Source organism: Psammomys obesus, unplaced genomic scaffold, assembly GCF_907164565.1.
Source record: "Psammomys obesus unplaced genomic scaffold, mPsaObe1.curated_primary_1811, whole genome shotgun sequence".
NCBI lineage: Eukaryota > Metazoa > Chordata > Mammalia > Rodentia > Muridae > Psammomys > Psammomys obesus.
In genome coordinates this window covers 11,182,156-11,206,031 of record NW_026596131.1, presented here as the reverse complement: position 1 = coordinate 11,206,031, position 23,876 = coordinate 11,182,156, and the positions used below count along the sequence as shown (strand labels likewise).

Genomic DNA, 23,876 nt, shown 5'->3' with positions numbered 1-23,876 from the left:
GAAGGAAGGAAGGAAGGAAGGAAGGAAGGAAGGAAGGAAGGAAGGAAAATCACAGATGGTGGAATCAGGAGTTGAGCCCTGGTCTGCTAGGGCCTGCTAGGAGCCAGCTTTGAAGTCAGATACCCTTAGGTTCCAATCCTAGCTCTGGGTTTCCATCATTGGGTGTTCTTATAGACGTACCTTTCTGAGTCCCTTTATAATCCTTACAATAGGCTAACTCATATCACGGTGACTAACATGAAATAGATGTAGTAATTGATGCACATAGGTATTTCATAAATACCCCTTCTCTCTTCAAAGGATAAAATAAGATCATGCAACCGTAACAATTTTTGCCCTTTTTTAGACATTGGTTTTTAGTGTGTGTCTGAGTATCTGTGAATGTGCAGTACCCACAGAGGCCAAAAGTGTCAGATCTGGAGCTGGAGTTTTGGTGTTTGTGAACCACTTGGGTCCTCTACAAGAGCAGTACAGTCTTAACTGCTGAGCTGTCTCTCCAACGTCTGATCTTTGTGTATTGAGACAGAGTCTAACTGTATATCCCTAGCTAGCCTGGAACTCCCTATGTAGACCAGGCTGGCTTCAAACTCTCGGATCCACCTGCCTGTGGCACCAACATGTCCAGCCTGTACTTCAGTCTTTATTTATTCTGACCTCTGGCTTTAAGAGTTTTGTTTGTTTTTCTTTTTTCTTTTCAGTGTGTGGGTGTTTTGCCTGCATGTATGTCTGTGCACCAATGGTGCCTGGTGCCTGTGTTGACCAAAATGAAGGGATGAGATTCCCTGGATCTGGAGTTGGCTGTGAGCTGCCATGTAGGTTCTGGGACTCAAACCCTGTTCTGGAAGAGCAGCTAGTGCTCTTAACCATCCCCTCAGTCCTGGCTGCAATATTTTTTCTTTTGTTATATTTACTAAAATTCCTCCCTTAAACCGTTGCTGTGGCCTCTAAATTGGGCTGTTCTATGGCAGAGAGGCTGGTTAATGGGCCACAGGTGTCTCACCCAGCTGATTCCGACTGACTGTGGGATCTGTCTCGTGTGTTAGCTCTCCTGTACCTGGCCACTATGGTACAAGCTTTTCTGACAGGATCACTCCTCCATGGAGCACTCAGCTCTTCCATCGTGTATCATGTTCTTTTGATCCTACAGGTTTGTTGCCCACTGGAATATTGCCAAGTCCATGGCTGGCTACTACCAGGAGTCTGGCCGTGCTGGCAGGGATGGGAAACCATCTTGGTGCCGTCTCTATTACTCTAGGAATGACCGAGACCAAGTCAGCTTCCTCATCAGGAAGGAAATAGCCAAACTCCAGGTACGTTTCGGGCAGGTTCTTGTTGTCTGAACCCGCCACTCAATCTCCTGTAGCTCGTTACTGAGCCCAGAGAGGGTCTGTAAACTAGACAGGGTTACCCAAGGGAAAATGGTATATAGGGTGAACAGGCTGCTAGGGACGACCTGGGTTAGAATCTGTCAATATTTAGCTTACCTGAACACCATCTTGTATGTGTGCTGTTAAATATAGGCAAAATCATTCTTGCCTTGTTTTAGTGCATTTTGTTATGTGTTTTCCCATGTCCTCTGGTTTTTCTTTAGTTACTTAATTTCTTACTGATTGTACATTTACAGAAAGCCCAAACTGGAAAGGAATATGGTGTGAAATAAGTACATTATGAGTCACCAGAAAGAGGAGAGGCTGGGAAAAAGATAAAATGAGGTTCCTATATGATCAGTGTATGAATTTCAGATGGGTTGGCACTTCAGAAAAACCATAAAATTAAGGATAAAATAGTTTATGTCCTTGGGAAAAGAAAGATCATCTCAATTTAGTTGGTTGGTTGGTTGGTTGGTTTTTGAGACAAAGTTTCTCTGTGTAGCCCTGGCTGTCCTGGAACTTTCTCTGTAAACCAGGCTGGCCTTGAACTCACAGAGATCTGCCTGCCTCTGCCTCTGCTTCCTGAGTGTTAGGATTAAAGTTATGTGCTCTCATTGCCTGGTGATTTTTTTTTTTTTTAATTTACATTATTTGGTGTGGGAACACCGCTGCATGCATGTGGAAGTCAGAGGACAGCTTGCAGGAATCAGCACTCTTCCCACCATGTAGGTAGGTCCTGGCATCAATCTCAGAATGTCAGGTTTGATAGCACTCAAATCACATTTACCTGCTAGGCCATCTTGTCAGCCCATATCTCAAGATATTTTTGCTGTGTTTGGTTTTTCAAGACAGGGTTTCTCTGTGTAGCCTTGGCTGTCTTGGACTCCATTTGTAGACCAGGTTGGCCTCAAACTCACAGAGAACGGCCTGCCTCTGCCTCCCAGAATGCTGGGATTACACACATGCGCCACCAACCCTGGCTTGTTTCTTGTTTTTCAAGATAGGGTTTTTCTGTGTAGCCCTGGCTATCCTGGAATTCATTTTGTAGACTAAGCTGTCTTTGAACTCAAGAGATCCACCTGCCTCTGCCTTCTGAGTGCTGGGATTAAAGGTATGTGCCACCACTGCCCAGCATATCTGAAGATTTTTAAAAGCAAAAACAAGTTGACATGATTGTGAGCACCTGCAATTCTGAACTCAGGAAGCAGAGCCAGGGATATTGAGGTGTTAAGACCAACGGTTACAATAGCCAGATCAACCTCGGCTTCAGAGCAAGACCTTGTATCAGAAAACCAAAGGGACTGGTTGTGGTTCAGTGGTAGGGCTCATACTGCAAACAAGCAACTAAAACAAGACAAAAGCCCAGAAAGCAAGCCTGGCGTTGTGGTGTACTTACTTATTTCAGGAAGGGGTAAGCTGCACATCACTGCAGGGGCTTTGGAGAGAAGAGAGTGATGCTTGCACAAAGGGAGGCTGGGCTAAGTTGAGCACAGTTATTTCTGATCCCAACCAAGTGACAAGTAAAGGAATAAAAAAATAAACTCACAAAGGTAAGAAGAACAGGAGAGAGGACAACAGCCACTAGAAGTGTGACTAATGGTCGGGTGCGGTGGTAATCCTAGCGCTCAGGAGGCTGACCCAGGAGGACTGCTCTCAGTGATACATACCGAATTCAAGGCCAGCCTAGAAGGTAGAATGATAAAACAAAGCAGAAATAAACCAAGAGAAAGAGAAAAGGCAAATGTCTGCCGAGAAAACCCCAATCTATAAGACTGCATTGAAAAACAGAACTTGGGGTAAAGAGCTTCAGAGCTGGCTCAGTGACTTCAGTCCCAAGGGATTCCAAGCCCTCTTCTGGCCCCCTAGAGCATTGCATTGACGTAGTACACAGAAACAAATGCAGGCAAAACATCCATATACATAAAAAACAAAACCAAAAGCAACACTCATGTAAACAAATAAATGTAAACAAAGAAATCTTCTTTAAAAATACACAGAGGGCTGGAGAGCTGGCTCAGAGGTTAAGAGCACTGGCTGTTCTCCCATAGGTCCTGAGTTCAATTCCCAGCAATAACATGGTGGCTCATAACCATCTATAATGAGATCTGGTTTCTTCTTCTGACCTACAAGTGTACATGCAGGCAGAACCCTGTATATATAATAAAATCTTAAAAAAAAATACACATATACACAAAAACCTGGGGCTGAAGAGATGGCTCAGTAGTTAAAGGCACTTGCTGCTCGTGCAGAGGATCCAGGTTCAATACCCAGCACACACGTGGCATTCACAACCATCTTATAATTCCATGTACAGGGGTCTGATGCCCTTTTCTGGCCTTCACAGGCACCAGGGGTGCATGTAGCCCACAGATACACAAACAGGCAAAACAGTCAAAAAAAAAAAAAAAAAAAAGGGTTGAAAACAACATTCTGTGCTGAGGAGATGGCTCAGAGGGTAAAGTACTATATGCCATGCAAATGTGAGGAAACCCAGGAAGGTAGATGGGTACTGGCCTGGAAGCAAAATCATAGATGGGGACGGAAGGTTCAAGAAGTTTTTCAAAACTCAAGTTGATCCGACGTCTTGGGCTCTTGTTGAAATGAATTATTTGTTCTGACAAATATTTGGAGGTGAATTAGTGACACACTGAAACCTAAAGTCATCAGGGCAAGGAGAAGCAACTGTTTTTTAGAGGAAACAGTGTTATACCAAAAGGAAATGTGGGCATGGCAAATGTAAAATTGTAATCGTGTGGTTCAGCTGGGAACTGTGTTGACATAGCCATAATGAGGAAAAGACTACTATCACAAGAAATTGCAGTTTGGGGCTAGAGGTACAGCTTCTATGGTAGAAGCCTAACATGTTTGGACAAGGCCCAAGTTTAATCCCTAGCACCGCCCATAAATACATAATCAGTACTGCTGGGGTTTGTACCCAGGTCTTCACATGTGCTAGGCAAGTGCTTGATCCCTAGCTAACAGTCCTTAAAAAATAACCAGCCAGGAGGTGGTGGTGAGTGCACACCTTTAATCCCAGCACTTGGGAGGCAGAGGCAGCCTGGTCTACACAGTGACTTCCAGGACAGCCAAGGCTACATAGAGAAACCCTGTCTCAGAAAATCAAAACAATGAAAAGAAAAAGAAAAAAACAGCATCAACAAAAGGAGAGATGGCTTAGTGTTTAGGAGCTCTGGCTGCTCTTACAGAAGACCCAGGTTTGATTCCTAGCACCCACATGGCAACTCACAACTTTTTGTAACTCCACTTCCTGGGAAACTGATTCCCTCTTCTGGCTTGTGTGGGCACCAGGCATCCAAGTGGTATACCGACACACATGCAGGCAAAACACTCATATGGTTTTAAAAATGAAACTTTACTATGCTTTAACTTACTGTGTGTGTGTGTGTTGCCTGCATGAGTGCATGTTTTGTCTTTTGCCAGACGAGAGCATCAGATCCCTGGGAATTAGAGTTACAGATGGTTGTAAGTCATCATGTGGGTCCTGGGAACTGGACTTTGGTCAGCTGCAAGAGCAGCAAGTACTCTTAACTGCTGAGTCATCTCTTTGACCCCTGTTTTTAAGATTAGCATATAAAGTAATGAGTTTCATTATTACTTCTTCACACATATAGTCATAGACTTTATTTTTCTGTTCCTAGTGCTCTTTATTGTTGCCTCTTCCCACAAATGTGCATTCTTTTGTGTGTGTCAGGGGATGAATGACCTAAAAGCAAAGTCATATTGCCTCATATTTTCTGTATTTTTTTCCTCAAGACCAGCTTTCTCTGTGTATCCCTGACTGTCCTGGAATTTATTATGTAGACCAGGCTGGCCTGAAACTCAGAGATCTGCCTGCTTCTGCCTCCTGAGTGCTAAGATAAAAGGCCTCTGTAACCACCACCTGACTTGTTTTCTGTATTTAAAAAAATGATTTTAAAATTTTATTTGCTATTTATGAGTGTTTACTTGCATGTGTGTTCATGTACCACATGTGTGTGGTGCCCAAGGAGGGCAGAAGAGGTTACAGGAGGTTGTAAGTCACCATGCGGGCCCCGGAGATAGAACTCAGGTCCTCTGCAAGAGCGGTGCTCTTGGCCGCTGAACCGTCTCTCCAGCCCCTGTAAGTTAAGGGTTTTTGTTTTTGTTTTTTTTTTAAATTTTATTTATTGTGTGTGAGCACAAATGAGCCCGTGCCACTGAGCACATGAGGAGGTCAGAGAACAGCTTGTACGAGTCAGTTCTCTCCTTCCACCATGTGGCTACTGGGTTCTGAACACAGGCCATCAGGCTTAGTGGCAAGTGCCTTTACCCAGTAGGCTATCTTTCTGAGCCTGAGTTGATAATTTTTTTAAAAAAAGGAACTTTTGGCAGATAGATATAGAAGAGGCCAGTAGTGCATAATCTTACCTGATTGAGGCTAACAGTTTAGTCTGTCCTCTGGTGTGTATATTACCATGTAGGTTTTGTATATGTAAGGGCCCAAAGCTTGTGCATGCATTTACTGTTTAGAACGTGGATAGAGTCACAGTTTCCCAAATGTCAATCCAGGGCACAAGAATCACCTGAGCATCTTTTTAGAATGGCAGCTCTCAAAAGCTCCCATCCAAAAAGTCCAGCTCGGTAGTCTGATAGGCGTCATACCTAAGGCCGGGCTTGGTGATGCCATGTTGACCTTCCGTCTTTTTCTCCTTCACTACTTACCATGATTGCGCGTTCTAAGACTCTGGAGGACTGAGTGGTTGCTTTCTTTCTCCAGGAGAAGAGAGGGAACAAAGCATCTGATAAAGCCACCCTGCTGGCCTTTGATGCCCTGGTGGCCTTCTGTGAAGAATTGGGGTAAGTGGGGCTAAGAAGATGATATAGCTCAGTGACAGAACATTTGTCTAGCAGGTGCAGCACCCTGTGGTTAAGCTCAGCATTGCCTCCCTGCTCCTCAAAGGGGAGAAAAGCCAGTTTCTTGATGTTGGATGTTTAACTGTGTCAGATCATTTCCTCTCCCAGCAACCATAACTTTGCCGGCAAGGGACCCCTGCTTGCAAAGCTCATATTTCAAGAATAGAAAAGTCAGGACACTTCCTTTTTTCTTCTGGAGGCCACTGAAACTCCAGCTTGTACGTGTGAGGATTTGTTCCACATTAGGGTCCTCATCCACTCCTCTGCCTACCCCATGTCTCACTGGCTCTGTGAGCAATTCGTGCCAGAGCGATGTGGCCAGTTCTCAGCACTGAGCTGGCTCTTCTGACCATGTGATCCAGCTCATGCTGCTTTGTTTGTGTTTGAGATGAGGCCTTGTGTCACCTAGGCTGGCCTCCAGCTTGCCATGTATCAGAGGCTGGCCTTTGACCCCTGCTTATCCTGACTGCCTTCACAACTGTTAGAATTATAGACATGTGTTACCACACCTGATGAGCTGTTCTTGCTCTGACCCAGAGCCCAGACAGAAGCGTGGGGCCCACTCATCTCTGGTGGAAGTGCCACATGCTTTTCTAACAGAACTCCAGCCCTCTTATGTAGAACCTGCTTAGCTGTTTTGTCTACAGCTGTAGCAGTGGAGTGGGAGCTATGAGGCAGCCATGGAGAGAGACTGTTAGCTGCTCAATGATGTCTCATGGCTGGGCATGTAGTCAGTAGAATCCTATGTGAAGAATGCCCAAGAAGAGTCGGTATATGTGGAAAATACATTCATTCGTCTATGTGAACAGAAGTGATTGCCTCAGACTTTGAGATGAATAAGCCAAGCCCCAGACAGGTCCGGTCACAGAAATCGTGACAGAAGCTGCTAAACTGAGGATTCTTTTTTTGTTTTGTTTTGTTTTTTGTTTTTTGTTTTTTTGTTTTTTTTTTGTTTTGTTTTGTTTTTGTTTTTGTTTTTGTTTTTTTTTTTGAGACAGGGTTTCTCTGTGTAGCCTTAGCTGTCCTGGACTCACTTTGTAGACGAGGCTGGCCTTGAACTCATAGCGATCCGCCTGCCTCTGCCTCCCTGAGTGCTGGGATTACAGGTGTGCGCCACCAGGCTCAACAACTTGGGCTTCTTGATTATCACTGTGGATGTGCTCATTTCATACATGAGTCATCTTGAGTTTTGTAAGACTGGCATTTGTGGGGGGGGGGGGAGAAGGGATGTCTGTTTTTGTGGTATTAGGGGTTGAAGCTCAGGAACTTGCACATGTTATACAAGCCCTCTACCAATGAGTTACACTCCTACCCAGATACTGTCCCCTTGAGGCAGAGTGCTGGTGACTGAGTGCATATTACGGGTGTCTACAAGATGTGTTTAGGCTTTCCTGCAAATGGGGGAGCGGGCATGCTTATTTGAGTCCTACATTTGGATTCTCATCTCCCTTCATTGATTGGAGTATTTTCTTCTGGAAATGACATCTCTAGTTTGATCTCTGTGGCAGGATCACATGCCAAAAAGGTTGTTGTGCCAAGCCCACTCTTGGCCAAGGCCATACCACCAAAGCCCTTTCCTGCCACTGGTACATGACTGTGCTAAATTCAGTCTCCTCAGGCCCTGAACAGAGCTCTTTATGATGAGGAGTGAAAGGACCAAGTGTTCGTGCTAATTGTCAGTCTCCTCTGCAAAAAATCTTACTTGGTTCTTCTCTGAGACCAGAGTGCTCAAACATGCCACGCCACAGAACAGATCCTAATCGGGGTCTCTTCTCAGCGCCTTGATAGGCCAGTTGCAGGTAGACATCTGTGGGACCAAGAAGTCCAGGCAATACTCCCCAGTGTTCGTCCTCACACATTCCTAGCTTGTTAGCTACAGGTGAGGTTCTGGAGCTCAGCACTCCCAGGGTCTGGTGGGGCAAACCTTGCTGGCCCGTCACTGTCACCATGGTTGATTAAGTGAAAGAGAATGAATGTTGTGTGGACAGTATCTGGCATGAAGGAAGAAACCCCTTTCAGCAGATGGCTGTTCCTTTTCTAAAAATAGTTGTGGTTTGAGGCTGATGGTGGTGACTGTTCCCACCTGGCAGGGAGGGATAAGACCAGTGGGGTGAGCTCAGCTGAGGTGGGTGCATTTCTAAAGGGAAGCTCTTGTAAGGGGGTGGGCTGTGCAGGGTGGGAAATGGGCAGTGGGCTGGGATCACCAGAAAAGGTATTCAGGTCTATTCCAGATGAGGCCAGCGGGGGGCAGCCAGTGGTTTTTATCTTGTCTCTGCCCTATAGTCATTTTCTCCGAGCTGCAGCCAATGAAGAAGCCTGTTCATGGAAGGACTCGAAGCTTGTAGTTATTAGTCTTGAAATAAGTCTGGGCATTGAAATAAAGGCCTGGGCATTTTAAGATGCAAGAGGAGCTTTTCGTTGTGGCCTGCGTAGACACTCGTATGGGACCTCCGGACTGAGTGACTCAGCCGCTCAGCAGCGTGCAGTCTATTGGCTTGTGTGCTCATTCGTTCATTCGCCAAGCACATTGAGATGAGCATGTCTCACTGGGAAATACGTATGTAAAATATGTAATGCCTCATGAATGGACTCTGAAAAAATGCACATTTTCTTTTTAAAAATTTTGTATATGGGTGTTTGCAGGCATGTATGTCTGTGTGCCAACCACATGTGTGCCTGGTGTCCGAAGAGGTCAGGAGAGGGCATCAGTTCCTCTGGACTGGAGTCACAAATAGTTGTGAGCCACCATGGGTGCTAGGGATCAAGCCTGGGTCTTGTGCAAGGAGCAGCTCGTCTTAACTGATGAGCTGTCTCTCCAGCCCTTTACAGTGTTGTTTTGAGAGTAACAGAATGCCCTATCCCAGCCTCTGGGGTCAGAGTCAGGGAGAGTTTATTTGAAAAGGGCAGGTTTAGACAGATCTGAAAGGCAACAAAGTACTACTCAGGCCATGGAGTGTGGTGTGGGGTGAAGTAAAGTACCTTGTCAAGGGGAATATGCGTAAAAGCCTCCAGGCTGCAGCCACAGGGCAGTTTAGGAACGGAAGGTTTTGTTGTGAACCTAGGGGCACATGTCAGGTAGCTCCTGAGACTGGTTCGGCAGCTTACAGGGCCAGGTTTTGCCTGCCTTAGTGAGGTTTGCTAGAGAAGCTAGCTCAGAGAACCACATCTGTGAAAAAATGAGCTCACGATAGTGGATTTGAAAAGAAATTTTTACTTCATCTGACATTTTGTGTCTTCAATCAAGGACTTGCAAAATTGCTGCATGAGCAGGAACCCTCTGGAGGACTTTGTTGGCTATTGCTGCTCTCTGAGGGTACAGCAGAGCCCCTCTCCATGTATTTACATGTTCAGCTGGTAGCAGGGTGGGAAAGCCAGAAATGGTATCAGACCAGCCTTCCCCTCTTGATGTCTGACCAATCCCTAAGCCAGATCCAGTGGTTCACACAGATTCTTTCTTGAGCCAGAAGAACTAGGGAGCCCACTGCTGATATAGGGTAAGCAGGTAAGCCCATATTTTTCTGCTTTTTGGGCCCCTAGGAAGTCCTCTTCTTTTCCACCAGCCCAAACACAATAGCAAATACGATGAAGAACAGGACTGTAGAGATGAATAAGCCAATCACTATCAGGGCCCCCACATCCCAGGGGTTCTTCCAGAAGTCATCACTCTGGAATCTCTTTGGAATTACCATTTGGCCTGTGAAATGCTGGAAGAGAGGAGAAGAGGCCCTGAGTGCAGAGAGCTCTGAAGGCCTTGTCTGCTGTGGTGCTGTCCATGCCATTCCCTAGACCTCTGTGCAATTGCATTGAACAGCAGGCCACATTTGGCTGGCCAACACTGAGGGTCAGGAGTCTTTGGATTTGTAGTCTCTAGCATCTACAAATGGGATTTCCTGCTTGGAGCTGCTGGGGGCCACCCACAGAGACTCTTTCAGGTTCAACAACTCTGGTATGAGCCAGAATGTCTCCCCTGCCCCTGAGGCCTTCATAGCTAGAACCTAAGAGGCACCACTGTAGGTCTTCCCCTATTCTTATTGCCCCAATTGCCAGATGTTTGGGAGGCATTTTGAGAGATTGATATAGCAACGCAGCTGTGGATGATAGTGCACTTAGTTTCATCTCCTCAGAATGCTGAATTCCTGCTTGAGCCCAGGAATTCCAAGCCAGGTGGGAACAGGAAAACAAAACAAAAAAAGCAGGTGGGGTTGGAGAGATGGCTCAACAGTTAAGAGCACTGGCTGCTCTTGCAGAAGACCCAAATTCAGTTCCCAGAATTCATTTGTCAGCTCACTATCATTCATAGTGTCAGCTCCAGAGCACCCGACACAGTGGTTAGCCTCTGAGGGCAACAGGAATGCATGCATGGACACACGTACAAGTAGGAAGAACACACACACACACACATCCTAAAAGAAAAAGGAGTGGTGGATGGGAACAAAATGTGGTTGAGGCGGTCAGTGTCCTTAGAGACAACTGGATGCAGGAGGCCATATTCTCAAAGTGCAGGTGGTGTCAGGGCTGCAGCCAGTGGAAAGGAATACAGGGAAAGACGAAAGACAATGTTACCTGGTTCTGCTGCTAATAGGCTTGTGTCTTATGAGGGAAAGGCAGGTCAGGATTGTTCTTCAGGCTTCACACTTTGGCGTTCCTGAGTGGAAGAGGCTGTCAGGTCACCACAGCTGTGCCCCACTCAAAGAACTGACTGTTGGCAGCCCAGAGCATTGCCAAATACCACACCTTTGCTGCTGCCACCAGAGCAAACAAAGGTGAGCTAGACTGGTTGCCTGGCAACTCCCATTCCCTTCATCAGTGTTCTGTTCTTTTATGATGGCATTGTAGGGTGCTCAGGACACATAGTAAGGAGTTGTCCTTGAGAGAAGTCAAACTGAGTGAGGAAAGAGATTGGGTTTGCGCCCCAGGCATCATGTGCACCTCACCTGTGATCTGGGTCTTAGTTCTGCATCTAGATGACCTCTCAGAACTTATTGAGAAGGCATTCTTTACTGTGGTCCGGGTGAATGATTAACTGCAGTTCTGGCAGGAGCCTCCTGGAACAAGTTTCTGGGTGGGTGTGGGAATGCTTATCACTGTTGGAGCCTTTTTCCCTCGTGCCTCAGGTATGGCCTCAGCTGTTTCATGTGGCTGGTTCCTACCCCTTGGTTAGAGAGAAAAGCTGGGAGGAGGGAATTAACCGTACATGCCTTGATGGAAACTTGATGGGCACTGTTAACTCCTTTTAAAGCTTAGACATGTGGGCATTGCCAGGCTTTGTGTCCCATCACAAGGTAAGAGAGACAGGCCTTTCCTTCCAGCAGGGTTATGTTCCAGCCCACAGGTCCTCAATCCTGCTGTTAGCATTTTGGGAAATGCCCACTTCCATCAGTTCTGAGATGCCAAGGTATCTGATCTTCCCAGGATGGCTCTTCAGGTATAGCCTGGAGTGGCAGACAAGTGACAAGCAAGTTCAGGGGCTGATTTGACCCATCACACACCTGTTTCATTCCATTTCCTTGTAAAACTTGCTGACTTCCTGGCCTGCCAAATGCACACAGCTAGTGGGCTGGGCTTTGGTACTTTTGTGCCCATCAGATCAGGCTCTTTATCAAGACTCAATTGTTTGTTCCCAAACTGGTTTATGGTAGTTGTGCTTGTTTCCATGGTTACGGAATTAATGGTGACATCATTTATGCAGATGAAGTAATAATGATAGCCACAACTCCAACTTTACAGATAGAAAACAGACACAGAGAGAGTAAGCAGCTGAAGGTTGTGTAGCTGGTACAGTTGGAGTTTGGAGCCAGCTGTGCAGTCTGGGTTCTCAGGCCCTGTACCTTAGAGCAGACAGAACTATTCTATTAATACCTATTGGCCACTTTGGTATCACTTTGGTCCTCAGGTTTGGTGGCAAGTGCCTTTACCCACTGAACCATCTTGTTGGCCTCTCTCTGGTGACATTTTATACTCAGTCTCTTTTGCAGGTGTGTTTAAACTTGCTCTAATAAAACCAAAACAAGATAAAGGCTGGAATAGAGCTAGTCAGCAGCCTATCCTAAGAGAGACCAGCTGCCCAAAGGGTGCACCTGTCTGTCCCCAGCTCAGTTACATGGGCTGGAGGGATGATGGTTCAGATGCTAGGAACACTTGCTTTTCAGAAGACCATGATGGTTCAGTGTCCAGCACTCTCAGCACGTGGTCACAACTGCCTGTAAGTCTACTTTCAGGAGGCCTAACACGTTTGTTTGGCCTCTGAAGGCACGAGCCACGCACACATATACACAATAAATAAATGTTTAAAAATATAAAAGAAAACCCTGATAGGCATAGTGGCACATGCCTTTCATTCTGGAACTCAGGAGGTAGAGGCAGGTGGGTATGAGTTTGAGGCCAGCCGGATATCCATAGTGCCACCGGGCCAACCAGAGATATATAGTAAGACCCTGTCTCAAAACAGCAAGAAGAATCAGGTATGTCAAGAGAATGTGGTATTCATAGGAAAGTTGCTTTGTCTAGCTTTTTAAAATGTGTGTGTGTGTGCGCCTGCGCTCATGCGCGCACGTTTCTGCATACTTATCTGTGAGGATATCCAGTTCCCTGAATAAAAACGTTACAGTTGTGAGCCACCATGTGGTGCTGGAAATTGAACCCAGGTTGTTTGGAAGAGCAATTGGTGCTCTTAACCTCTGAGCCATCCCTCTAGCCCTTGTCTAGTTTAATTAACTGCTGTACCTATGTAGCTCTGCTGTCTCAGTCACTGAGGAAATAGATGAGGATGTTGCTGGCACAAGTGCTCTGTGTACTGAGGGCTTCCTCTGTGAGGAGGTAACATGGAGTTGTAAACACTTGAGCACTGCGTGCTTTTCCAGAGGACCCAGGTTCAATTCCCAGCACCCCGGGGTGGCTCACCACCATCTGTAACCCCGGATCAGGGGATCCGACAACCTCTTCTGGCCGCCTCAGAGAGCAGGCATGCATGTGGTGCACTTACATGTATGTAGGCAAACACTCATATAAAAACAAATCTTCAAAACAAAACAAAACAAACCCTCAGGGCAGCATTCCATGGCACAGAAGCATGGAACTGGGCCCAAAGAGGAGAAAAACATTGGTAGGATAAAATTAATTTGAACACATATGTTATGATATGAAATTCAGAGTACTTATTTGTGTCATGATTTTTGTCATAAATGGCTTTGAGAACATTAATATTTCACAAAACTTGTCTGTGCACTGCCAAGCATTATTGCTGCCATGATTCCTCCCTTGGTTTCGTAAGAAGGCATAAAACGCAGGCGGTGAAACAGATCAGTGAAGCAGATCTTATCCTTCTGAGGAGTGAAAACAGACACTGGTAGGACAGAGGCCATGTGCAAGGGAAGGCCATGAGGATGTTCTTGAATGGCATAGGGTAGTTACACCTTGATGCAGCCTGCTGTGAGCTGTTTCTGTGATCACCAGCTTTGTTCCGACAGTCCAGGTCAGCAGTGACTGTTTCTCTTCCCACAGTGGAAGACATCTGCTTCCTGCCCAGCGAAGGTGAACTAGGTCTGCCCATCCCACAGTATGTTAGGCTGCTATTGGTTACCTCATAGGATGGGCTGTCCTGGCATGGGGCAAGAAGGTGCAGGCGATCTGGCTAGCTTGTACCTATGTCCAGGGTTGTTCATGGTACCCACTACTATCTAAACCTGGACTAGGATCCAGAACCTTTTTCTAGCAAGGAAGGGGCCTCAGTCTTAGCCACACTACAGGAAGGCTGTTCCTGAAGCTAATGAACTCCTGCTTAAGGAGGAGTCTAGGAATTGGGCTGCCGTTCCTGAACCAAGTGCTTCCAGGGCCTTCCAGCAAGCAGTGCTTGGAGTGGAGAATGTGGGGTTTCCAATCCTTCCCCTGTGGGGCTCTCTTTCTTCTGACACCTAGTTGGGCCCCATACCAGCTGTCGGGTGCTAGATTTCCACCCACCCACACAGAGTCTGCGTGTGGGAGGTTAGACGAAGAGTTGGTTCATGGAGATAATGGAGTCAGAACCTTCTGTCTTGTGTTCTAGAGGCCTCAAGCCCTAGGTGTAGTAAGCAGGGGCTCTGGAGCCAGACAGGCTGGCTTTGCCACTTCTCAGCTGGCTAGACAAATTATCTAGTATCACTCGGAATCAGTGGGGACAATAACAGCACCTATAGGACTGAAGCATCACGGTGCTTAAGTGAACTTATAGGTGACAGTGAGACATGGCTATCATCCCAGCTCTCCAGAGGTGGAGGACAGCCCTGAGTTAGATGCCAAAGCATTATGCATCTTGAGTTCCAGCCAGGGCTACTTAGTGAGAGCGTTTAAAAAAGAAACAAGGACTAGAGAGATGGCTTCATGGTAAAGAGCACTTGCTGCGCTTCCAGAGAACCTGGGTTCAATTCACAGCACCCACATGGCAGCTTACAACTGTATATAACTCCTGTTCCAGAGGATCCAATACCCTCTCACGGACATACTTGCAGGCAGAACACCATTCTCTTAAAAACAAAAACAAACAAACAAAAAGGTGTTTGGCGTAGCACACCTTTAATCCCAGCATTCAAGAAGCGGAGGCAGGGGGAATCTCTGTGAGTTTGAGGCCAGCCTTGTCTACAGAGGAAGTTCCAGGACAGCCAGCTTTACACAGAGAAACCCTGTCTAGAAAAACCAAAATAAATAATAAACTAAAAGAAAAGCCCAAGACAAACTGGAGACATTACCTGTGATGCTCACACTTGAGAGGCTAAGCGAACTGGAGCCTAGCCTAAGACAACCTCTAGGGTCTGGGTATGTGGCTCAGTGGTAGAGCCTAGTGTACAGTCTTCTGGGCTTCATTCTCAGACCAAAAACCAGCCCTCTGGATGTTAGCTCTTATCATCACTCAGGTTCTGTTGTTGGTTTGTGTTTTGCTTTTGAGAAAGGGTCTTACATAGTCTTCAGCAGCCTGGAACTCACAGAGGTCCACCTGCCTCTGTCTCTGTGTGCTGGGATTAAAGGCGTGTTCAACTCTGAATCCTAAGTCTTAGGGGCCAAGGACAGGTGGATTCTTAGGGTTTGTGTTTGCTTGTTTGTTTGGGTCTTCAAGAATCTAAGCCTGTCAGGCAAGTCTGTGGATACCAGGCAGTCAAGCCAGCCACTGAGAGCTTCTGTCAGGCCTGTCAACTGCCTGACCGGCCTGGCTGCCAGCTAGAGGCATAAGGGACTGACTTCCCCTAGTTGTGACCTGTCTTCAAGGCAGGCAGAGCTCTGCTCCCAAGCAAGCAGAATGTGTGCTGCAGACTTGGGTGACAGACGTGAGTAACTAGAGTCCTGGCCCTGTGGAGACTTGCGTGTCTGTCCCCCTCCCCCATGTTTAGGTCTGTCGCTGTATGTCTGGAAGAAAGTAGCCTTTAGGGAAGGAGGCCTGACAGCCTTTCAGCAGCACCATTCTTTAAAATGGGCCCATCTTGGGTTAGCTTCTGTTTAGAGGGCCAAATACTGACAGTCCATAATTGCAGAGCTTTTAAAGCTTGTCCAGCACCATGTTAGACTTGGGCCATCCTGCTTTATACTCCTATCATATCCCAGGAAGTAGGTCTAATCATCTCACCTCGACTAATCATCTCGCCAGAAGGAAACCTAGCTTAAGAGGATTGGGTCACAAAGCTGGCAAGTGTCACAGGGTGTGTGAGCTGAGCCCAGTCAGCAAATAGGGACAGAACAAAGGGTCAGGGTACAGATGTGATAGATAACACTAAGGGCCTTACCTTTCTTCAACTGTAGAAAATTGGGAGGATCCAGTGGCCTGAGGCTGCCAGTGTGAGGTATACAGACAGAAGTTAGGACAGTAGGAAATGTTAAGAGTTCTCCCTAGGCCCCAGCACCTGTCCTAGAGCACCAACCTCCATCACTCAGCAGAGTGGCACTCTGGAAGTCAGGGCTTGGTAGATGATGTAAAGTACAGTGTTGCTGGTGTCCCTGTGTGATTTTCCAGCTTTCATGGCACAGGAAGAGCAGTAGCCCGGCAAGAACAGTCACTGGTCATGTCCCTGGAATTCTGACACTGCCCTCTTGATGCACAGTGCCGAGCCATACCTCATAAACACATAACCAAAAAAGCTTTTACTTGGAAATAAACAGACAAATTTCAACTAGAATACTGACATGTTCCCCCTCCCCCTCAGCAGGAGGTTTGGAGTCTAGTAAATTGCACAAAGTCCCTGATGAGTTCACTTCTCTTTGGCATGTCAGCAGAGCCGCAAGGGGCAGCTCCTCACAGGTATGAGCTGCTCCCTATTAAAGTATGGGGCCCCGAAAAAGTACAGCTTAGCAGAAGACCCAGGTGGTCTTCTGAGGGCAACACATTCAGGTCTTCCTAAGCACTGTGTCCATGGCAGACTGAGCAACTTTGTTTCCTTGATGAGGGTCCAGATGACCACCCCATCACCTGGGCAAAGCCAGAACTGGGGCCAGGGAATCTTTGTCTGGGGAGGAAAGTGGCTGGGATGAGAGCCTGTGTCACAGTCCTGGAGGGTCCCTGTCCAGCTTTTCTTCGGGCATCTCGCTGTGGTCCTTCATCTGCGTCTTCTGGGCCACATTCGGCTCTTCCGTTCTCTCCTCCTAGAGCAGCAGTGAGTGCAGCAGCAGCTGCAGATTAACAGCAGCAACAGCAGGACAGTAGCTGAAGGGAGAGAATGGCCCAGAGCTGAAAAGCCAGGGGAAGAAGGGATGCACCCTCCTTCTGAAGGACCTCCCCACAGGTCTGGTGCAGGTCTGAAAGACCTGAGAGGCGGACAGGGTCCTGTTGTCTCTGGCTACACTGCCCATTGACTCCTTTTTACTCCTTTCAATTTATAGTTGGTGCCTGATGGTATCCAGTTCCCAGCACTACCTAGCAACTCAGGCAGTATCAAAGGATGCAGCAAATCCCTTAGCTTCCTCCAGGACACTGCCTTTCCTACTAATAGGAAGGCTCACCAGCCTTCCAGCTGGCACCGTGGTTTGGTCTCGCGGATATCAGGAAGAGCCCATGGGCTACAAGGGGACAGGGTTAAAGGGTTAGAGGACAGGGGCCCCACTTGCCTGTGAAAAGAACGATGATGGAGAAAGCCACAAGCTCCACGGGATCAGCCTTGGGCAGTCCTTGCAGCTTCAGAAGCAGCCGGTCTCCCACCGAGCGAATCTCCTCTACAAAGTCTGTGCTTGGCATTTTGCTAGGGCTCCCGTGTTCTGTAAGAACACAGAGACAGGGAGAGCGCCTTGGAGTCCTGCCGAGCTGCTCACGGGCTGGGAGGGAGAGCCAGGGACCAGCCTCTCCCACCATAGCCTGCAGAACAGGTTTGTCATCTCAGCCCTGAACCACTGGCAGGGGGAGGCAGGGAGTCATAGAAGTCTGCTCATTGGTGGCCCTCAGTCCACAGCTGGCTGGAGCTGTCCTGAGCGAGGAAATCTCATGACCTGGAGAGCCGCTGAAGAGCTACCAGGCAAGGCCACAGTTGGTGAAGGTTCTGACCATCAGTTGTTATGACTTTACTAGCATTCCTTTGTCTTGAGACACCAACACCAGGTGTGGCTGGCCCTTCTCTGGCTTGTTCAGGATTGTGGTGCCTCTCCTAGATGCCCTCAGGGTGACAAGACAGGCCTCAGGATTCTGTGTGGGAGGAGAATCAGACTCCAAGAACAGGTTCATGGGGACTCTCAGCTGTGGGTGGAAACTGAGGAAAGGGTTGTCACTTGAAGGCTATGAATGATGTGAGACCCCCTCTCCTAGCAGGCCAATTTCTTTACTCATATTACTGTTATGGAAGGAAGGAAGGAAGGACCACACAGTATTCCCTAGGGGTCTCATTTATTCAGAGGGGAGCTGGGGTTCTAAGACTACTCGACCACTTCTTCCCCTCTTGGCTTGGGCCTTTCTGTTGTAACCAGGAAAGGCCTCTGTCTGCAGAGTGGTGACTGGTCAGGGCTCCTGGAAGGATCCTAGGCAAAGCTCTTGGCTGAGTTTGTGTGTTGGGCCCCATTGAGCATCAGTGCCTTCCCTTACATCTCTCCAGTGAGTGAGAAGGAACAGGGACGGCCATGTGCCAGTGCATCCAAACTGGTTCTTCCTGAGGGATGGGAGCAGGTGATCGGGGCTTGTGTCTTTGGTAATTGCCACCTTGGCCCTGGTCTCAACTGGGCAGGGGGTTCCCTCTGCTGTGGTCTTTGATACTGGTCTCTCCCAACACTCCTGCCTGGCACATAGCAGGTCTAAAACTCCCTGAAGGTCATGTGATAGGGTCATCCTGTATGTGGGCTCTGTCCTTGCGCTGTGCAGCCTCTGAGAGTGAGACATGGCTGCCACCCTTCTAAAACCCTAATAGCTCCTCAGGAACTCAATCACAGCTGCCAAACGTTTGGATTTCCTTTCTAAAGTACCTATAAAAGTGCCTTCTCTGAATTTGTTGTTCACTTTGTTTTGTTTTCACTTTCGTCTACTGGAGAATGGACTCCAGGGCCTTTCTTTTTCTAGGCAAGTATATCTAGGGATATACGGAGCTATATCCCCAGCCCTGTGGTACTTTCTCCAATGTCACCTGTCCTTCATACAGCTGCATACAGCTGTTTTAGTATTCCCGTCTCAGGCCCTCCTCTCTTGTGCCATGAACAGGCTCTTTATCTTTGTGCTTTTATGCAGTTGAGAAGTCTTAGGGAGGGGCCTGGCTGCAGGAACTTTCTCTGGCTGAGGCCTGACAGGGCCACAAAAGTCAGGATAGACCCAGCCAGTGCCCCTCCTAGTATCCATACACTCATGATGGAGGCCTGCCTGGCTTTGAGCTGCCACTTAAGGTGGCCAAGTTCTCCTGAGTCATGGCCCATTTGTGGGTTCTGTGTAAGAACCAGGCTATCCCTCTTTGGAAGCCCATGAGTTGAGCACAGTCAGCATCTTGTGGGTCTGGGACATCAATTTTATCAGATCAACACCACTAGAGCAGGGCACGCCAGGCTTTTTGAGAACTGTATGTGTTATTTGTCACTAAATGAACAGATCTATGTGTCTTGCTAATGTGACCATAAGACCATTCATTCTGGTCAGACCAAAAGAGATACTACTTAGAGCCAGTTGGAGTGTACTTGAAAACAAAACAAAACAAAACAAAACACTGATCCATCCACTCTCCTGTCTGGAACCTCAGTACCATTTCCACTCCAGAACTAGTGTGCATGTAGTTCAGAACCAGAGCTCTGGTTTCTTACCCTCCCTCTTCATCTGTGTTTGGTCTGGCTTTTCAGCATGACTGGCACTGTGCCCACATTGCATCAAGAGCCCAATGGACACATTCCTTAAAAGCAGAAGTAGGCAGGAGGCTGGTGGTCAGGAGAGCTTTCTCATTTTCGAGCCACACCCAAAGACCTCAAGAGAGATAGCGGTGAGGGAGGAAAGAGGCACCTGCCTGGGGGTTTGGCGGGGTTGGTGGGGTTGGCGGGGTTGGGACCCTAGGTCTAGATGAAAGATCTAGCAACATCCAATTTCCAGAGCAGGGGAGAAGGCAGTAGGCGGGGGCTGGACCTGCTGTGCAGGGAAGATGGAATGTGTTGATCAGAAGTTCCAGCCATCAGAGCTACTCCCGGCTTCTCTCATGCCTTCCCCACTCTTCCCTGCACTTTGCATGGCTTGTGAAGTTGGAGAGCTGCAGGCTCATGCCCAGTGCACCCATGAGTGTGGACCCCCTCGTGCGGGCAGCCTCATAGCTTTGTGCCCAGAGCTTCTATAGGCAGCCCACTGGGAGATGGTGGGGCCTGGTCACATACGACAGCCCTGGGATCTGTCATGGGGCTGCCTGCCAGGTCTTGTCTGGTTTACCAGCAGAAGTAGGGCTGTTGGGTATGGCTCTCTGCCCTCAAAGGGCTGAAGAGGAACCCACTTTGCTTGGCAGTTGATTTTTTGTTATTTTAAGCTCTGACCCAACAGAACAAGCACATGACAGAGGGGGGGGAGCAAAGGGGTCTTGTTCTCCAAAGAGGAAAGAAGCACATTCCAGCAGGTCCCCAGGCGTCTTCCCAGTGGGCTATTTAAAGCGGACGCCTGATGCCCAATATAACCAATGGATGTCAGGTGACCTTGCTCCCCAGCTGTGGTCAGGGGGAGTGGGAGCTCTGGGGCTGGCCCCATTGACTGGATACCCCACTAGGGTTGGGCAAAGCCAAGCAGAGCTACTGGTAATTCTGTTTCTTGGACTTTGTAGCCCAGGCTCACCCAATTCTTTCTAAACCAAACTTTATGCCCAAGAACCCGGGGAACTAGAGTGTCTCGGTGCTATGTTCAGCAGAACAAGTGGTAGCTTCCCCTGGTCTAGGAAGAGAGAACAGGCTTGGCTGTCTCTGAGGCCCACCTGTTGCCCCAGATGCCTGCACAGCAGTTGGAGCCTCCAGTTCCCTGCCTGGGGTACAGTCCGTGGTCAGGGAGAGCTAGTACAACAGAGAAGGAAACTGGCCAACCTGGGGGCGGGGGGTCTGGTTGCTGTTCCTGTGTGTGGCAGGTGGCATGGAGGTTCTTGCTGTAGTGTGTGCCACTGTCCTGTAGGCCAGGCAGCTGCACCTTGGTACCACAGCTTCTCTTCTTCCTCTTCATAAACCTGATAGTCCAACTCAAGCTCCCCACGTGGACAGGGCCAGGCAGTGTGTCTGTACCTGATAAGCAGTGTCACTGATGTCTTGCTGCCCCAACGGGCATCTTGCTGTACCCTGTCGTTTTGTCATGGTGGCTCTCAGCCCTTTTGTTCTGCAGTCTTGAGAAGCATCTTGCATGAGGCGTAACCAATAGCTGTGAGAGTCCCGAGGGGTCCAGAGGGCCTGACCAGCAGGGCGGAGATGCCCACTGTATACCACGCTGAGTGTCTGAGCAACTTCCTCTCTGCTGGGACTCCAGTTTGAAATCAAAGTGGCTGCTTGAGGCCTTGGTGGCTCTGCTGTCCTGGTCCCCAAGCTTTCCAGAACAGGGATGGGGCTTCCTGCTCTGGGGACCATCAGACACTGAGCTAGTGCCAGGATGTGGTGGCGCACGCCTTTAATTCCAGCACTTGGTAGGCAGAGGCAGGCAGATCTCTGTGAGTTTGAGGAAAGCCAGGGCTACACAGAGAAACCTTGTCTCAAAAAACCAGAGAGAGAGAGAGAGAGAAACTAAGTGAGCTCCTCACCTATACCCATAGAAGTTGGGCTTCCCTCTTAGCTCAGGGACTGCTGGAACCTGTGTTTTGTGGGTGCAGGACACTCCCTGGAGTCTTGTGGCTAGCAGCTCACTGCCATGCCCCTCTCTCACCTCTCCCGATCCACTGTCCCAGTTGTGGCTCAGCTTCCGACCAGTCCCCTCTGTGCCGCACACTTGTCAGTATGACCACAGGAGTTACATTCCCAGCCCCGCACAAGCCAAAAGCCACTCCCTCTGCTGAGCTTTCTCCTTGCTTTCCAATCCTGAATGATGTTTTTCTTTCTTTCTGGATAACACCTTTGCTTTGGAAGGAACATCTCAGGGGAATTTGACCCCCAGTGTGAGGACAGGAGACAGAAGGGGTGAGCAGCCTCCCCTTGTGAGGGAGGCCCTGCCCAGGAAAGTTGTGCTTGTGGTGCTTGCTCTGCCCAAGGAATGAACCAAAGAACTGCCCCGGAGTTGCCATTACAGTGGTGGAGCGTGGAGGAGAATCCTGGGGTCTTTCTCCAGCCTCATTCATGTACTCACCATCTCCCCTCTAATCCTGGCTTTAGAATCAGGCATGCATGTCCCTGGCTCAGTTTTCAGAGATCATGGCCAAAGAAGGATCAAAGGGGCCCTAGGATTCTAAGTGGGTACAGTTTTCAGAGATCAGCTCCTCCCTGGGATGATCCTGAGCTGAAAACACATGGCAACGAGCAGGTCAGAACTCCAAAAGGCACGGGGTCGGCTGCTTTTGTCCAGCACCCAAATAGGCAGTTCTGCTGTGGGCTCTACTAGAGCCTGGGGAGGGAACCAATGAGTGGGCTGGACAGGCCTTGTCCCAAGCCTTCTTGAGAAACAGGGAGGCCTCAGCCCTAATCCTTGGGGAAGTGGAGGCTCAGCAGACATGAGGGCCCTGTTTTAAGATCCCTGGATAGAAAAGACTTAAATTGATATGCTACCTCAGCAGACCCTAGCCCCTCTCTACACAGCAAATGACAGTATAGTCCTCTTTCTTTAGTACTGTCCCAGAGGTCCTAGGGGAAGAGAGAGCTCAGGTGTACACAGGAGGTAACTACATTCCCTGTAGGAGAGTGGCCCAATGTATCGCCCAAGACATTCCTCTCCGAGATCATAGTAACTATGGCTCCTCACCCTTGAGATAGGAGACCCTGGCTGCCTGTGTCGCTTACCTGGGAGTCGCCACTGGGGAGCCGAGAAGAGGTGCTCCCGTACAGAGCCTCCTGTGCCTTCTCTCAGTCGTTTGGCCACCACTCTTGACTTCCTGCACCAGCGCCCGCCACCTTCCTGCCCTGCGGGTCGCTGCTTCGGGCGCCTCTTCACGTTAGCTCTTGGCTGCTGACAACCAGCTGCTGTCCAGCTTCAGCTTTTTTGTTGTTGGTTGTCCTGGAGATGTAGGTCTCAGATTACCACTGTGAGGCAGAGCCAGAGGGAGCCCTGCCCTGAGCTGTCACACACTTCACACCCAGTGCCTTTCCCTGCCTTGGAGGTCCACTCCGCTCTCCAGATCCCCCCGAACAGCTCCCTCTCTTACCCTTCCTCCTGCTCTGCCCTTCTCCAGCCTGTGGGCCAGGCTGTAGGCTGAGGGCTGGGGCTGGGCTAATGACAGAAGTGGTTGGCTGTGGTTCCCTGTGGAAATACCCCCCCAGGGGCTCAGTCAGAGGCGGCTGGGGGAAGAGGGTGGAGCAGCTTCTTCTTGAGCGCCCCACAGCCACCCTCTGGATGGCCTTTTTGGCTTGTGTCCCTGACCACCACCCCGGCCTGTCTCTTGGCCCACTCACTGGCTGCTCCCTCTGGCCTCTCCCAGGAAGAAAGAAGAGTTACAGGACCACCCAAGCAAGTCAGCAAACTTTCAAGCAGCCTTCTGGTATGATACTCCTGCCACTCAGCACCCAGAGGCATCTTGTGGAGGAATGAGAGGATCCTAGATATCTTAAAAGTAGCCTGCTTGTTTGGGGGAGGGGCCTGGTGGCCCTCCTAAGAGAAAGGACACTGCTGGTCTCAGTCTGCTCAGCTGTCTCCACACTCCTAGCCCATTAACGTTCCACCAGGCTGCAGTGGGGGAACTGACCTCAGCCAGGCAGTCAATGGAGCCTTTGAATCTGAGCACAAAACCCCAGTTAGTCAGAGCTTGGGGACAGGGTGTCGACAAGCATATGGCCACAGCGCTTAGAGTCCAAAGCTTTTCAGAGGCAGGACAAGCCACCACTGTACAGGCAGCAGTCTTGAGCTGAGGGAACATTTGTCCTGTCTATTCATTGTTAGTGGGAGCAGGCTGCATGAGCGCCCCTGGTGGCTGTCTCTGCTGTCCTGCTGCTTCTATCCGGTTTTAGGACTGTGTTCTTCCTCTTGCTGGAGGGACCCTACTTATCTTTGCAATGTTACAATTTGCTTTGGTTACAGTAGCCTGCTCTCTGGGGTCAGATCCCCAAGCAGTGCTCATT

The 23,876-nt window shown here is 48.8% G+C and overlaps 2 protein-coding genes across 5 annotated transcripts in view; one reads left to right on the top strand and one right to left on the bottom strand.

The window, feature by feature from the left end:
• Window positions 1-23,876, top strand: part of Recql5 (RecQ like helicase 5) — a 39,845-nt gene that overhangs the window by 9,157 nt on the left and 6,812 nt on the right. For all 4 annotated transcript variants that reach the window (XR_008718380.1, XR_008718379.1, XM_055592131.1 and 1 more), the window contains exons 6-7: window positions 1,148-1,310; window positions 6,127-6,206. Coding sequence is in view for 2 of the 4 variants with exons in the window: in XM_055592131.1 (XP_055448106.1) it covers window positions 1,148-1,310; window positions 6,127-6,206 (243 nt within the window). In the remaining 2 variants the exon portion in view is untranslated. The remainder of the gene's footprint in view (window positions 1-1,147; window positions 1,311-6,126; window positions 6,207-23,876) is intronic.
• Smim5 (small integral membrane protein 5) lies at window positions 16,376-22,778 on the bottom strand. Its single transcript, XM_055592132.1, has 3 exons — window positions 22,605-22,778; window positions 17,325-17,471; window positions 16,376-16,923 (listed from the first exon to the last, which is right to left on the bottom strand). The coding sequence occupies exons 2-3, from the start codon at window positions 17,449-17,451 to the stop codon at window positions 16,817-16,819; spliced, it is 234 nt and encodes a 77-aa protein (XP_055448107.1). The 5' UTR covers window positions 17,452-17,471; window positions 22,605-22,778; the 3' UTR covers window positions 16,376-16,816.